Source organism: Eucalyptus grandis, chromosome 8 (genome assembly GCF_016545825.1).
Source record: "Eucalyptus grandis isolate ANBG69807.140 chromosome 8, ASM1654582v1, whole genome shotgun sequence".
Classification (NCBI taxonomy): domain Eukaryota; kingdom Viridiplantae; phylum Streptophyta; class Magnoliopsida; order Myrtales; family Myrtaceae; genus Eucalyptus; species Eucalyptus grandis.
This window is the reverse complement of record NC_052619.1, coordinates 5,196,995-5,212,549: the sequence shown is the minus strand read 5'-3', so window position 1 is coordinate 5,212,549 and position 15,555 is coordinate 5,196,995. Positions and strand designations below refer to the sequence as shown.

The 15,555-nt window shown below is 38.8% G+C and overlaps 2 protein-coding genes across 2 annotated transcripts; both read left to right on the top strand.

Moving 5' to 3' along the window:
* Window positions 1-1,709: 1,709 nt before the first annotated feature.
* LOC104456012 (origin of replication complex subunit 4) lies at window positions 1,710-10,619 on the top strand. The gene is made up of 17 exons (XM_010070702.3): window positions 1,710-1,995; window positions 2,200-2,383; window positions 2,553-2,643; window positions 2,744-2,800; window positions 2,956-3,003; window positions 4,635-4,685; window positions 4,787-4,830; window positions 4,909-4,972; window positions 5,134-5,220; window positions 5,458-5,549; window positions 6,470-6,551; window positions 7,079-7,164; window positions 7,260-7,369; window positions 7,973-8,065; window positions 8,153-8,217; window positions 9,931-10,074; window positions 10,242-10,619. The coding sequence occupies exons 2-17, from the start codon at window positions 2,274-2,276 to the stop codon at window positions 10,266-10,268; spliced, it is 1,251 nt and encodes a 416-aa protein (XP_010069004.2). The 5' UTR covers window positions 1,710-1,995; window positions 2,200-2,273; the 3' UTR covers window positions 10,269-10,619.
* Window positions 10,620-11,662: 1,043 nt separating this feature from the next.
* On the top strand, window positions 11,663-14,743 carry LOC104456011 (protein transport protein Sec61 subunit beta). Its single transcript, XM_010070701.3, has 2 exons — window positions 11,663-11,859; window positions 14,169-14,743. Exon 2 carries the CDS (start codon window positions 14,171-14,173, stop codon window positions 14,411-14,413), a length of 243 nt encoding a protein of 80 aa, XP_010069003.1. The 5' UTR covers window positions 11,663-11,859; window positions 14,169-14,170; the 3' UTR covers window positions 14,414-14,743.
* Window positions 14,744-15,555: the final 812 nt, after the last annotated feature.

Below are 15,555 nucleotides of genomic sequence, written 5' to 3'. Positions count from 1 at the left end.
ACCAAGACCTTGCTATTTAAATAAGCTCAGCACACGATTTTCTCCATGATCTTAAAGCGCAAATGCAGAAGAATATATCTCTACCAAAAACTGAACAGATAGACTTTGATAACGTGGTCGGGTTTAGCTGAATAGAGATGCAAATTGAATGGTTATCATGCTGGATTACTGGATAACTTCTCCATTTATGTGTACTTGCTGGAGCTGTCGGTAGTTCTGGTCCTAAAATTATGGGAAACGTGTTTGACGACTCAGTTCAGGCCGGTTGTCTTGTGGCTCGTCTAGAAAGCGACATTGTCAAGAAGTATAACCTCCAACCGGAGTACATTGTGCACGTCCTTGGTCCACATTTGGCCGTTCTCTACTGAAGAGTTCGGCTAAAAACCTCTGCTTTTCCCAATACATACACACACATATATAGACACGGATGATGTTCTTGTAGACATCCTCACGAGGATGCTGGTCAAGGGCTTGGTGCGATTCACGTGCATGTGTTTGCGATGGCGTTCGATAATTTCGCATCCTTGGCTTGCCTGCATGCACTCTTAGAACCAAATGCCGTTTAGTTCATAGAAATGAAGCATTCAATGGTGATGAACGGGCTTAAAAGCTCTAGAAAGCCCTGTGAAGGTTTTGCCGGATGAGCTGTCTGAAGTTGCGGGGTCGTGTGATCTATTGAAAAGTTAGGCTGAAAACCTCTGCTTTTCTCAATACACACACACACATATACACAGATGATGTTCTTATAGACATCCTCACGAGGTTGCTGGTCAAATGCTTGATGCGATTCGCGTGTTTGAGTAGGTGGTGGCGTTCAATACTTTCACATCCTAGGATTGCCCGCGTGCACTCTCAGAACCAAATGCCCTTTAATGAAGCCTTCAATGGCGATGAACGGGCTTAAAAACTCTCGAAAAACCTGTGAAGGTTTTGCGGGATGAGCTGTCTGAAGTTGCGGGGTCGTGTGATGTATTGGTATACTTGGCCATTGGCGAGTGCGCTAGTGTATGATCCATCTCCTCGAAGCTAAGTCTTTCTGGGCATGATCTATTCACTGATGATTATAAGGTGCTGAGGGGTGATTACTCCACTAATCCTAGTGGGGGTTGAAGAAACTACTGTTGGTGGGGGATTAATTGTTTCGCTGCTTTGAAAGGATAAATAAGCTTTTTAAGATAGACCAATTGCGTCCGCGGAAAAAGGAGGGTAATTGGATCGATCTCTTTTCAGTTTTTGGGTTTTTCTTTTTACGAGGCGCTTCTCGTCTGACCATGCCACCTCATCAACTCCATGTGATGATTTTAACCACGTCATTCTGCCACAAAATTTTCACAAAATTTTCTGTTTTGATCTCTCACAGAAATGAATTAACAAAGAAAAATTTAATCATCCATGAAGAAATTTAGAATATAAATTATTGTCAGTAATGGAATTTTTTTTTATTAACTAATCATTTTAAGTGATACAATTATTTTCAGGAAACTATTTTTCAAATTATTCATTTTTCGCAAAACAAGTTTAACACCATCGTCCAACTCTTTAAACACCAAAAACAAAAATAATGGGCTTTTCAAATAATCTATCAACAAGCCCCAAACCATGAAATGGGCCGACAAAAAAGCCCAGACTTCGGCCCGTCCCGGTCCGACCCGGCCCACTTTCTAACCCCCTCGTTCGCGCGCTCAATCCCGCGCTTTCCTTTCGCGCGCTCTTTCTCCCTCTCTCTCTCTTCTCCGAGATCCATTCTTCTCTAGGGTTCTAGAGTTCAATCTCTCCCGATTTTCTCCGGCAAAAACCGAATCGATCGGCAGAATCCGTCCTTCTCGAGTCGTCGCGGTTTCTGGAATCCGATCATCGAAGACGCGCGGAGCGCAACTCTATTCGCTTTTGCAGATTCCCGTTAGTCCCGTCGCGCGATTCGGAAGCGCCGCCGCGGAAGTGTCCGGCCGACCTCTCTCGGCGACGCTCGGTGTCGGCGCCGAAGCGTAGGACAAGGTGATTTTCTAGCCAATCGGCTGATGCCGTTCTGTGGCTCTCTTCAGTCTCTGTCTGGTCATTTCTTCAGTCCCACTGCTTCCATTTTGCCCCCCGATCATGTCCGAAGCGAAATTGCGGAGACGGCAGAAGATTTTCATTCAAATTTTTCTGCTGCGTATCTGTTCCGTTACTAGAACGTGTTGTATTCTGCTGATACTGCAGAAGTGGCTCCAGCAAGTTTGTGACTGTCATCATCACGCTGTTTTCTCGCGGTTGCTCTACGACACGGTCGCAAAATGGTGAGCGACAATGCGGCAGAAAAAGCCCTCAATCTCATAAGAAGCAGGCTCTGCAATCCTAATTTCATCTTCAGACCTCTCTGCGACTCCCCTGACAGCAATTACAGGTATGGTATCTTTCTTCCCTTGTTTGCTGCGTTAAAGATGCGTTCTTTCTCGATTAATCCTTACTCAATCTCTGTTGGAGAGACAGCAAAGTTGGTTTTAGACCAGCGGAATTTGAATAGAAGTACTTTCGGTTTTACGAAATCATGATGCCATTCTTTTCCTATGCAGCAAGTTGAAGTTTATCGTGTCCAGTTCAGTAACGGAGGCATGCAACAATTCTGTCTTACTTCTAGGTCCCCGTGGGTCCGGAAAAGTTGCCGTATGCTCTATCACTTATTTGTGTTTTTGTTGTGTAATATTTGTGTTAAGAACTGCGACTTTTATTTGTAATATAAGAATTGCAAAACTGTACCTTTCAGGTGTTGGATCTTGTTCTTGAAGATCTGCTTCTGGAATATCCTGATATGATTACTTTGGTACGCTCATCAATTTTTCTATCTGCAAACTTCTCCTTGAAAATTTTACTTAATGGGGTACTCTGATATTTTTATGCACTGGACTATGCATATGTCAAAGAGCCATATTTAATGTGCTACACTGATGTGAAAAATCTGGTGGAGTTGTGTTTCAGATCAGATTGAATGGGCTGTTGCACAGTGATGATAATAGCGCTGTCAAGGTATGACAGTATCTGATGCTCTTTTGGCACCATTTGTTTTGCTTTTTGTTATATAGCTCTCTATGGTGGCAAGTCTTCATTTATGTCATTTGATGTGGCCAGTAGCAATTGAAACGAGATATGCAATTATTGATGTAGGAAGCACTGAACACTTCCATTTCAGGATGATAAAGTCCTCAGTTTGAATTGTAGTAGTATCTTGCATTTGTGCATGACTTCGTAAGTAAATCACGTAAAGGAAGTAACTGATGATAACAGCTGTGCCAATATGGATGCTGAGAATTTTGATGGGGTACTTAGTAATTACAAGAGTCTTGCCTTAATAAAGGTATGTGGGGTATTAATATCACCCTTGGAAGTCAGAAAGTTCATGTATGCCAAGAGGGTATTATAAGTAAAGAATAAGATGGTCCTCCTTCTAATCTTCACTTCCATGGACTGGAAGTCCTTAAAATCTATGATCTTTCCCCTTTTGTTAGTTGTCTATATTGACCACCATATAATCCTTGGAGGCTTGCTGGGAAAGATTTCTTCCAGAGGCACCTTCACCAGTGATATTGCCATCATCTTCATGCGTTACAGACAGAGCTTGGGCGTGTTTAATAACGATTCTATTCTCGAAAACAATTTTTTATCATAAATGGTTTTTTTTTATTTTGTTCTCAAGAACAATTTTTGAGCAAAAGAACATACTTACTAATTGTCCAAAATTTCTATTTCCGGGATAAAAATGCGTTTAAGAGAATTCTTAATTTTTTTTTTTAATTTTTAATACTTTTATTATTATATATATATATATTTTTTTCTCTCTCTTCTTCTTCCTCTTTTTTTGTGGCCAGTCACCAGCTATGGCGAGGCTCCGCCTCACAGCCTTGCTGTGGCTGTGCGAGGCTCGACCTCACCCAAATCGAGAGTTGACTCACCTAAACCGGCGAGGCTAAGCTCACCTAGCCGGGCCACCGCCAGGTGACACCGACCTAGAGATGGCCCGGTGAGGCCAAGCCTCACCCAACCACGGTGAGGCTCGGGCTAATGAGCCTCGCAGTGGCTCAACATCACCGGCCCTCGTATGGCCAGTTGCCAATCATGGCCAAGACTAGTGACCGGCCAAAAGGAAGAAGAAGAAAAGGAAAGCGAAGAAGATAAAAGAAAAAAACTAGAATTGGTTTTAGGAATTGTTCTAGTAACTTTTTTCTGCTTCTTGATTTTGTTTCAAATTTGTTCCCGGGAACAAAAAATTTACTAGACGGATTTATGTTCTCTTTTTGCTCCCGGGAACAAAAGAACACAATCAGTTGTTCCCGGGAGTATTACCAAATAGGCCCTTTGTGTCCTGTTCATGCAAGGAAATGATATGCTCTTTATTTAACATCAGAATTCATTCATAGTTTGGTGTCCCCTAAATTTAGACAATATATCAAGTCATATAATATATGTTTGTGGTTATGTTCTTTGTTAATAATTGATATGTGCATACTCTTTTCTCATACAATCATATTCCTAAGCACGTCTTTGTTAAATAACTTCTACCTATGGCCATTTCATTTTCTTAAGCAGTTTATCAGTTAATCATTTCAAATTGCTTGCCATTTCTCATCCTAACTGTTTTATGATGATTACTGATCATTCAGGAAATTGCTAGGCAATTATGTGTTGAGCATCAGCTATTATTCTCAAAGATGGTAACTTGCATTTTCTAATGGGAATTTAGCAAATGATCATCTTAAAGTTTTGTTTATAGTTTTTGAAAGAAAAATCTAATACTTCTCGATTACCTTTTCAGGCTTCATTTGATGACAATTCCGAGTTCATGATAGCCATGCTGAGGTAAGTGTAGAGTTATCTTCCTACAAGTTAATCATCAATCATCATGATGAAATATTAAATAGTTTGTATGCTCATCAGGGAGTGTGGCTTAGCACATAAAACAATTGTGTTCGTACTAGATGAGTTTGACCTCTTCACTCAGGTAACATGCAGCCAATTTTTGTCCATTTGCATCCTCATAGTTGATCTGGGCATTATTTAATTTCTACGCAAGAGTTGGCCTATGTGAGTTGGTAAGTTTGTTTTTTCTTGAAGTGAAATCTTTGAATAGAGAATGACATACTTTGGCTAGTCTTTTTGCAGGGAAAACAACGACTCCTGTATGCATTACTTGATGCGATGCAGTCAGTAACATCTCAAGCTGTAGTCATTGGCGTGAGTTGCCGACTGGTACGTTATCAATTGACCATCCATTCTTATTTTCTCTCAATGCATTTCCAATATCTAAAAGTCAAGAAACACAGAGAAGGAGAGTTTGGAAGAGGATATGTGGGGAGAAAAGAAAGAGTAGTCAATCATTAGGTTGCATTGATACCGGTTGTGATTCCGGTGTCCTCTCTGTTTGCTTGAATTGGATTCATGCCCAACCTAACCATTTTTTTGGCATGTAATACTTTAAACTTTCAGGATGCTGACCAGCTGTTGGAAAAAAGAGTAAAGTCTCGTTTTTCTCATAGGAAGCTGCTATTTCTACCTCCATCTGAAGAAGATATATATAGGTAAATAGGCTAACTTTAAAGCTAAATACCCTGTTGATCTTGATTTTTGGTATGCCAAGTGAATTTGACTTATGGTGTTTGTGTTTAGAAATTCATATGAAAGGGGTGAGCTCTTCTATTGTTGGATAAATTTGAAATTGGAATGGCTGAAGAATTAGCTTTTGGCATGACATGAGATGTGGTGAAGCCCCTCTAAGATCTCTTTTTCCTACTTTATTTTCTTGGATGGCTAGTAAGAATGCGATGGTGTCAGGCTATATGTTTTTGATGGCTAAGTCTGTTCGTCGGAATCCAATTTTTAAAGGAGTTTAAATGATTGAAAGCTATCTTTGAATTGACTCCTGTATTGATCATTAGTTTGCTAAGGCTCGTAGATCCACCCACTGCACTTTCTTGTTGACTTGTCTCTTGGCAAAATTCTCTTGTCCTTCAAAGTTGTACCTTCATTAAGCATTCGGGTAAATCTGTTATCATCTTTTGTTGCTTGTGACTTTGCTCTAACCTTGCAGAATCATATTATCAACTCTTTGAAGATTTTTTATTAACCAAATGCTATTCAACTATTCAGTGTTGGGAAGGATTTTGGGACAATTCAATGTCAAAGAAATCTTTTGTATTTTTAAAGAAAACCTCAAAGAAATCATGGTGCATTGCACAGCTTTATCTATGTCATGCATATGGAAGAACATGAGAAAAGATTTTTGGGGGACTTGAAGCTCCTGTTGATTCTTTCTTTTTTTTATTTATCTGTGGCCATCCTCTGATTCTGTCCACTCTAATCGTTGTTTTATTTCTGTTTGTTTTTCTTTTTCTCTCTTTGCTCCTGTGCTTTCTGATCTATTATAAATTTGGAGCCACTTTCTTTTCTGTGAGACCAGCTCTTATGGTATGCTAAATTTTCTCATCTTCTAGCTATGCAGGTTATTAGATCACATCTTGTCTTTGCCAGTGGACTCAAGCCTTCCACAGGACTATGCTATTGAATTTAATGCAAAACTACATGTATCCTTTTGCTAATTTATTTTCTTTTTCAGCAATGTTCATGCTCATGCGGCGATGATAGAAAGATTGAAAATGAGGAACCACTAGAGAAAATTGTTGGTATTGACCACCTTAATTAAATTTAGCTTGCAAAATTTAGGACCCTAAGGAACTGAGAGTTAGAGACTGCATGTATATAGTTTCAGAAAATGGAGAGTATGAGATGCAATTGATTTTGTCAGGGATGAGATGCATTGTATTATCCATGCATCTACTATAGCACATTGGCAGGGGGTTGGTAAATGTTGGTGCACATGTATGCTCACTTCAGACTGGGAAACATCAATTTCACTCTTACCATTTGGTGCTGAAAAAGGTCGCCTATTTATTTCGAATCATTGATTTCTAGTGGACAGTGGATCCTTTTATCATATAAATATATGATTGGAAGTTCCTCACTTGAAAGGGAAGGGTTCAATGCATACTTTCTCATCAAGCTTAGAGGAAATAGCGTCATTTTTAAAGTAATTCCTTAAATTATACTCCAGAGTATGTTCTCAGATGAAAGGTTCCGGCAAGTTATCAATTCTTATATGAATTTCAGTCCCACTGTTCGGCACTTGGTGAAGTTCCTGTAAGTACTCTGCAGCAATTGTACGCTGCATACACTTGCGGTTTATCTATCTTTTAATTTTCATTTGAGGGCCTTATTGAAGCCACTGAAATCAGATTCCGGGCTGCCTCTGATATGGATTTGAAGTTGGGTTATTTATCTTTCGAGAACTTCAAATCTGCAATTTCAAGTTTGCAGAGGCAACCAAAAATGGAATGCTTAAGAGGTACAGATGTGTTAAGAATCTGTTTTGTCAGACCAATATTGATTCATCTGTCATTTTATTCTCAAAGCATGCAATTTGGTGTTGTACAGTACAGGCATTTCTCCAATAATAGGATGATGGTGCTGCTATTTATTCCGTCAATCTCAAGCCAAGCAAATAATTCTCTTTATATAATGCTTCATTCATAGAATTATGATACAGAGAAGTTGGTGAATTATCAAGGAAATGAGTGCTTCCTAATTAATTATTTGCATTGTCTCAAATTTTCCATCTAGTTGGTCTTTAATACCCATAAGTATGGCAGCTTTTGGCATCTTTGGTGTTGGCGACTTTTTTTGCTGTTGCTAGTTTCATGGCTTGTGTATTGACATGTCTCTATTACTAGTGAAAATGCTTATTGACAAACATCATTTGACACTCTAGTAACATTGGCCTGCCATTTAATGGAACAAGAGACTGTCTTTCTTCACCCCTTCTCCCCTCCTCTAGAGCCCTCTAACTGTGCTGGAAGTGATGCTATATCTGTCTTTTCTCTTCCATGTATGTGCTTTCACCATCTTGTCTGTCTTGCTGAATAATAAGCATGTATAACTTTCTTTGCAGATTGCTCCATACTGGAAGTCTATATTCTTGTTTGCATGAAGAGGTTGGAAGTGAAAGAACAGAATTCTTACAGCTTCAGTGCTGTCATGAAAGGTCATTATTGATGTTTCTTGTGGGTTATATAATTTTTATCCATAACATTCTTTTTTGGATGATTTACGTGTTTGCTAAATACTGCAGAGTACAAAAGCATTCATGATTCATTCCAGACATCTGACTATTACAGTCAAGATGTGTGTCTGCGGGTAATGTCTCCATTTGCAAAGTTTTTTTATTTTTTATTTTTTTCTTGGTGTAAGAACAAAAATATAGTGCATAGAAAGGTTTTACATATTCAGACCCCTTAAATTCTGCTGGAAAAAATTGAAAAGACAGAATTTACACATTTACATTTCATTGGTTTTAATCCCCTAGTGCCCCCACAAGCTCCAGCGGTTGTCCTATTTTCTTCATTCTTCCATAGTGCTACTCTTTTGATCCCCTTTCTCTTCGTCATATGTGAACCGAGTTTGCATGCTTCTGATCCCCTTTCTCTTTGTCATATGTGAACCGAGTTTGCATGCTTCTGATCCCCTTTCTCTTCTGCCTTAGGTATCTTCCAATTAGCTCCAGCGGTTGTCCTATTTTCTTCATTCTTCCATAGTGCTACTCTTTTGATCCCCTTTCTCTTCATCATGTGTCAACCAAGTTTGCATGCTTCTGATCCCCTTTCTCTTCTGCCTCAGGTATCTTAATACCATTGTTAGAATGATTCAATCACTATCATTGACATCTCTATTCATGTTCCATTTGGTTGATGGACCTCGAGTTTTATAGGTTAATTATTGATCCAGTATCACAGTAACTCCATTTAAACCTACACTGAGTGATGATTGCTGTTGTGGTTGCCACAGAAATTTTGAAGGAAAAAAGAGGAGCTAGAAAGTAATTGCCATTGTTGAGTGGTTGTTTATTTCTCATATCTGCTGTGCTTGGAAGTAGTTTGAGTGGACTTTGAAGTTGTAAGAGCTAAATCAGAATTCTGTAGGACCAACAAGGTTGTATTTAGTCTTCCCTGTCTCCATGTTCAACATTGAGGGAAGTACTGAAGGAGCATTTAAAGTTCTTGAAGCAAAGTGATCAGTTCAATTAGAAAAATTTCCAGTTCTTAATGGACTATAGTCTAGAATTCTAACCCATTATATGACTGTATTATGTGCCCAAGACGGTCAACTCGATTACTTGCTTGAAAACCTGGTGAGTGATGACTAAGGCAGTTTCTGCAGAATTGTTGGGAAGGAATAACAAGCCACTCCACAGGCTGTACAAATTCACTGATGCATGTTTCAGGCTGAAGTTCCTGATCCCATTTTCCATGCTCCACTTGGTTCGGCATGCACCATTATAGATCCTAGACTTCCACCATTTACCCTTTTCTCTTTCAGACATTTTCTCCAGCTAATAAATGGAGAAGCAATCTTTGCCGAGTCAAGCTTACATTATCTGAAGAATATTTTTTAATGTTCCAGTATATATTATTTGATTGGTGTTTGATCTATGTCTGATGGTGGATTTACTGGGTACCAAACAATGATGATGAGAATTTTCAGCATCTTAAAGACAATGGAATTCCCTGGCAGGTTTGGCTAGTAAAATTGTAGAGCCCTGTGGAAAAGGTCATGAGAATGTAAATGACCACCTTCTGTGCATGATCAACCTGACTTGGTTTGTGCACTAATTGGCCACGGCTGAGAACCTGTTACATCATTGTCATGTGCAATAAATTACATAATGTCTTGTAGATTGAATAGGCCCAAGAATTCTGTTGTGTATTCATGAGTTCTGCGCTGATGCTAGGGGGTCCGCTGTGTCCTTTTATTTGCAAGTTAAATGAAAGTCGTCTTGTAGCACGATAATTACTGTAAATATTCTAAGGCAGAAAGATGATTTCTTGAACGTATATGTCCAAATTTCTGCAGGCATTTGACCACGTTCTACAACGCGGATTAGTTTGTTTTGCGGATGGCAGAGGACGTATTCAGTCTACTGAGTTTCGCCCTGTGAAGCTTCTTATCTCATTTGCTGAGATCAGCCAAGGCCTTAAAGCACATCATTCGTGTCCTGTAAGTTTTTCCCTTGGGACAGTGCCTGCTTTACCTTTTGGCAGAGGCTATTTTGTGCTTCCAGAGAATCCATACAATCATATAGTTTGTACAAATATTTTCTTTCGAAGTGCTATTTCATTCAATCTTTAATATCTATTCATGAATCATTAATCTCATTTTGGCAGGCCTTTCTTCAGAAATTAGCATCATAACGAGCAGCGAGTTGAAACTGTTTCATATGCATGATGGCGACCAGTCAAGGTGTCAATCTGATATTCCCATTCCATCATGATTTGGCTTGGTGATTCACTTTTGTTGGCCCAGCTTGTGCAATACACAGTGATAAAGGCACATTTTGTTTTGATTAGCTAGTTGCCGGCTCTGATGCTTGATGCCATCTTAATCTGGCGGTCAACATGTTCACTATCAGATCTCTTCTCGGATAAAGTCTATTTAAGAGCCTTTAGCAATTGTGGGGAAACATTATATACCAAACAGGGAGATCGATTGTGACTCATGCGATGACTCGATCAGGATAAAGTTGGAGTTTTTGCTTTTCTGCCCCTCTTGTTTTAGATTTTAGTAAAGGTTTAGATATATAAGTTACCACCTTTAACCACCTTGTTAGTAATTTTCACGAGGACTTTGCGAGTTTTAATCCGCTGAGGGAATACTGATGGTACGCGAAGATTTATTAACAATAACACTGCCAGAATCGCTTTGTTTATCAACAACTCTAAATTTCAGGATCCTTCGTGTTTGCTAATGAAGTAAAAATTAAATTTGTTCTGAAATTTTTTTAAGGAGGCTAATTGATTATGATAGTTGAAGATAACGAAATTAATCAGTGAACTCCTCTCACTAAAAAGTAGTAATCATAATATTCTTCGAAGACAAACATAGGTCATCCAATTAAAGTGTTACAAATCTTCAAAATAATGCATCCGTTCATTTTGTTGGTTTTCAAATTGAACAGAGGAAGCTGAGCCATGACATTCGTACTTATAAAAGGTAATGACACAAGTTATCTCAATATAATCCATGAATTTTAAATTTGTTCATTATTGTCTTTGAATTTAATTCAATGTACAATATCACTTTTGAATTTTTAATTTGTTCAATATGATTCATGAATTTTTTCCCTATGTTATATTTAATTTAGTCTCTATTAAATTTAGTCTCTAAAACTTCAAGTAATGGAATGGCAATATTGAGTATTTTTATAAAGTCCAATGATTAAAATTGAATATATACAAAAATTTCATAGATTATATTGAATAAATAAAGATTTCAAAATAATATTACACATTGAGTTAAAATTCATGAATTATCTTAAATAAATTTAAAACTTTTTAAGGATCATATTATATATTGAGTCAAAATTTAATGACTATCACCATATTGTTGCTGGAGGTGAAGGAACCAAACTTGTCCATGTGCCAAGGTTTTTATCTTTTTCGTTCGAAATGTCCAAGTTGTTTGGCCGTTGGTTTCACTGTGCATTCCTGAAGTAATCTTTTGTAGGTGGCTCGATTCCGACGTGGCGGAGAACCATTCGCTGCTCTTACGTGGAGGCTTAAATTGAATAATTCATAAAAACTGGAAAAAGTGCGAACTTTATAACTACTGTAGTTCTCCTCCTAGCAGTCCTGGTCAGAATTCAGGAAAACTCAACTCTCCTTCGATTCGATTTCGTCATCGTTCGTTCAAAGTTCGGATTTTTCGGCGACCCTTTTGAGAGAAGTTCAATCCGTTCGTCGTCGTGGTCCGAGGGTTCCAATCCTCGTATTCTTGATTGACGAGGTAGTGTTCTTGGTGGTTTCTTTCGTTTGTTTGTCTTGGCTTTTCTCTTGCGCTAGTATGTCTCTTCGATTCCTCTCTTCGCTGATTTGATGGCTTCCCATGCGTCGAGTTTGGCGGATTCTTTTTCTTTCTTTTTTCCGAACTTTTCAATTTAATATAGAATGGCGTCTTTCCCCTGGCGTGTTGGAGATCTGTGTTTGTACGGTTTCGATGCTCTGTGCATTCAGATTCTTGTTTCATCGTGCATGCGATCTGGGTTTAAGGAACAAGAACGTCTGGCTTTGCTGGTGAATCTGGGTCGGTGAGGTTTTGGGGGTCTGGACAATGTTAGGAGCGAGTCGGTGTTTCTGTTCGGAGCAAGTTATATGGCGAATTTGTAGTCGTAGAAAGATTTGTGTTTAGTGTTTGTAAATGGTTAACGGGGTTGCTGCCTTGCCGATTTAAGCTATGATTTCTAGTTTTGTCCTCTTTTTCAGCTGAGCAATTTCCTTTTTGCATTGCCAAAAAAGAAAAAAAATATCTTTCTTGCATCAATTGACAAGTGGTTTATCATGGCGGTGATGTTTTGGAACGATGATGGAGACAATTTGGAGACGGCCTTGGGCTGGAATTCGTCCTATGTTGATTATTTGTGCGGTTACCAAAATTTTTAGATGTAATTGCAAAAGTCTCTCTATTAAAAGGTGGGTGAAAATGTGTCATGCCTTGCAGGGTTCCAGTTTTTTTTTTTTTTTTTTTCAGTGGATCCATGCCCGAGTTGTCAGACGGGGTGTGTTCTCGATCTGATAGGGCCTCCCTTCTTCCCTCTTTCTTCTAGGGTTAATATGCTATTTCATTGTTCTAGAGTTGGTAGATGGGGTTCCCTTTTTGTTTCTTTCAGTGGTATGGTTGACCGTTGACTTCTTATTTGTATCAAGAATTGTTACTCTTAGGATGGCCCTTGATTAAGTATTAGGGAAAATTGCAAAAGCTATATTGTCTTAGGTAACTCTGGTCCTCAATACCGTGGGGTGCTCTTGATTGTTGTGCCGTGCTTCTTCATGTGATGAGAGAGAGAGGGGAGGGAAGAGAGTGGGAGTAGGGTCTGGGTTTAGATTTTAAATATGTATGAGGATCATTGGTCTTTTTAGGTTGCAGAGATGTAAAATGTAGGTTTTGAAATTTGAGGAAGGTATATTGTTTGGGATTCTGTTTTTTATTGTCTAATAAATGGTAGATATTGATTGTTGTCCCAACTATCCAGCAACTTAAACTTTAGAAATAATTAGTTGTGTAGACCATAACAGAGCTACGTGTCCTTGTTTTGAATCCCAATACCTTATCTCCGAGTATGCTTTGAACATACTCATGGGTTTCTTGTCCTCCATTGCTATTTCAACTCTTCTTGGGTTGCACGTGTAAAGCTGATTAATAGGAATTGGAAGGGTTAAAAAAGAGGTTTGTGACTTTGAGCTTCTGGAATCTATGTAGATGTTAGCTAGTTTCGATTTTTCTTATTGGGAAAGTCTATCCTCTAGTCCAACAATTTGTATTCTGGACTGTTGGATCAAAAAAGAAAAAATTTCAACCGTTGGATGGTTTTAAAAAGATTGGACTGATGGATATTTAGGGAAAATTACTGACTATTAAATTGCCAATTTTTCTATTGATTGAGCAAACTTATGACATGAGGACAATTACTCACCTATAGAGCCTTCAAGTTTACAAAGTGTGAAGGAATGTTACAGTCATTGAAGTTAATAAGAATAGAAACAAACAAGATTTACGATATATTCAGGTTGATTATGATTCATGGAAAGTTACGGACACTAAGATATTCAATCTTACAAGACTTTAAGGTAAATTATTACATGTGAAGGGATGGTTGCTAACTTCTCATTTGCAAGGAGTTCTAGGACAATTTTGAGGTTTGCTATTGGTTAACTACTAAGTATTAGGATATTCATGTTACGAAAGTACTGTCCATCATGATAAATTACTAGTTACAAGGTACATAAGCTAATTTTATTACAGGTAAGTTATGACCCACAAAGTTTAATCACTTTCTATAAATGCAATCGATTTAATGATAGGTTCAGGATTTATGGCTAAATAAGGAGTTGTCTGGTTTTTGTGCTTATGGGACCCTAGAAGCACCCTTATGTTATTATGCTCCTGTATGCAATAGCCCTGGCATTGTATTGATAAGAAGGCACATCATGATGTTGAATGCTGAACTGAGAATGGGTTGTCAAGTTTTTTAGAGATCTAGCTTCTTGAATGAAAGGATTTTGGAGAAACGGTTTTTATATTTTATGCGACTTTTCCAGAAATGGCTTTAACCGGACCAACTCCGCCCAGAGGAAGTGCAGCTGCCACTGCAAGCATGCGGAGGCGTAGGACCGCGAGTGGTGGGGCCTCCGGAGGAGCAACTGGGACCATGCTCCAGTTCTACACAGATGATGCTCCAGGACTGAAAATTTCTCCAAATGTCGTCCTTGTGATGAGCATTGGCTTCATTGCATTTGTCGCTATTCTTCACGTCACGGGTAAGCTCTATTTTGTCCGCAGATAGGCCCAGAAGGCTGAAGCCCCTGTTTAAAGGGGTCCAAGTGCTAAGTCATTAGTTCTAATACATCTCTGGAATCGGCTACCAGCAGTAGTTGCGAGTTGGATTGTAAGAACCCAGAAAAGTTAGCCTAGTCACCATCAAGGTTTGAGATACATAGTTTTAGTTTCAATTTGTTATAGGGCAAGATTCAGCGCCAACTGTGTAACTCCTGAGAAGTGTCTCTCAACAGCATGACATTGAGGTTTTCTGTTTCTCTTTGTCCTGAATCTGTCTGTGAATTAAATCATCTTTTGTGATCAGGATTTGGATGTTACTCATACGCTGGTGTTCTCATGTTGCTTTGATGCGCATTTTTAATGTGGACAGTGAAGCCGAAGGCATTGATTATGATGTGCAATTGTTTTGCACACCCCCTACTTAAGTACAAGGTAAAATGAGACAATTCATAGAAAACATTTAATCCACTGGAGGCTAATCAGCAGATTCAGCATCGCCTTTTTGAACTTTGTCCATCTTAGGCAGTTTGGCGGGTTTGTTGCCACTCCTCGCCTCGCCTTGCTTCTTGGTTTATTTGTTCTACAGGTTTATGCAATTACTTCTCCCATTCCGTTCGTGGACGCAGGCGACATGCAATGTAGGAGGTCTGAGTTTACCACTCGCATTAACGTAATTAATGAATATGGTTCCTTGGCGTCCATTCTCTGTACATGAGATTTTATAGAAAAAAGAAAAAATTGTAGGAGCGGGCTGAACACCAAAGAGGACTAAGATTACCGGAGGATTAGGGTATTCTAGACTACAAGACATCTCTTAGGACCAACCTCATTTGTTTCAGTAAAAAGTGCCAACAAGTGCTTTAGCCAACTCCGAAGTAACATTTGCAGATACATGGGGTGCTTTCAATGTCATTTCCATGAAAAATAGGTTTCCAAGTGTTGTAATTCTTGTGCCAATCACATTCTCAAGCTGAATGTATATTTCTATTTGTGCTGCTTTTGGAAGGTGCTTCGTGATTCCGAGATGCCCAAATTAGAGCGTTAGAAGAAACAAAAAAACCTGAGTGCTGAACTGAGTAAGTTTACCACTTATAAAAGATAGAATCACGTATGCAATCTGTTCTTTTCTCCTTTTATTCATAGGCTATA

Bases quoted from the DNA above. Each gene is read 5' to 3' on its own strand.
- LOC104456012 (XM_010070702.3), top strand. From the start codon at position 2,274: ATGGTGAGCGACAATGCGGCAGAAAAAGCCCTCAATCTCATAAGAAGC. The intron at 2,644-2,743 runs GTATGCTCTATC...TGTACCTTTCAG, and splicing joins GTGGGTCCGGAAAAGTTGCC to GTGTTGGATCTTGTTCTTGA. The intron at 3,004-4,634 runs GTATGACAGTAT...CTGATCATTCAG, and splicing joins ATGATAATAGCGCTGTCAAG to GAAATTGCTAGGCAATTATG.
- LOC104456011 (XM_010070701.3), top strand. From the start codon at position 14,171: ATGGCTTTAACCGGACCAACTCCGCCCAGAGGAAGTGCAGCTGCCACT.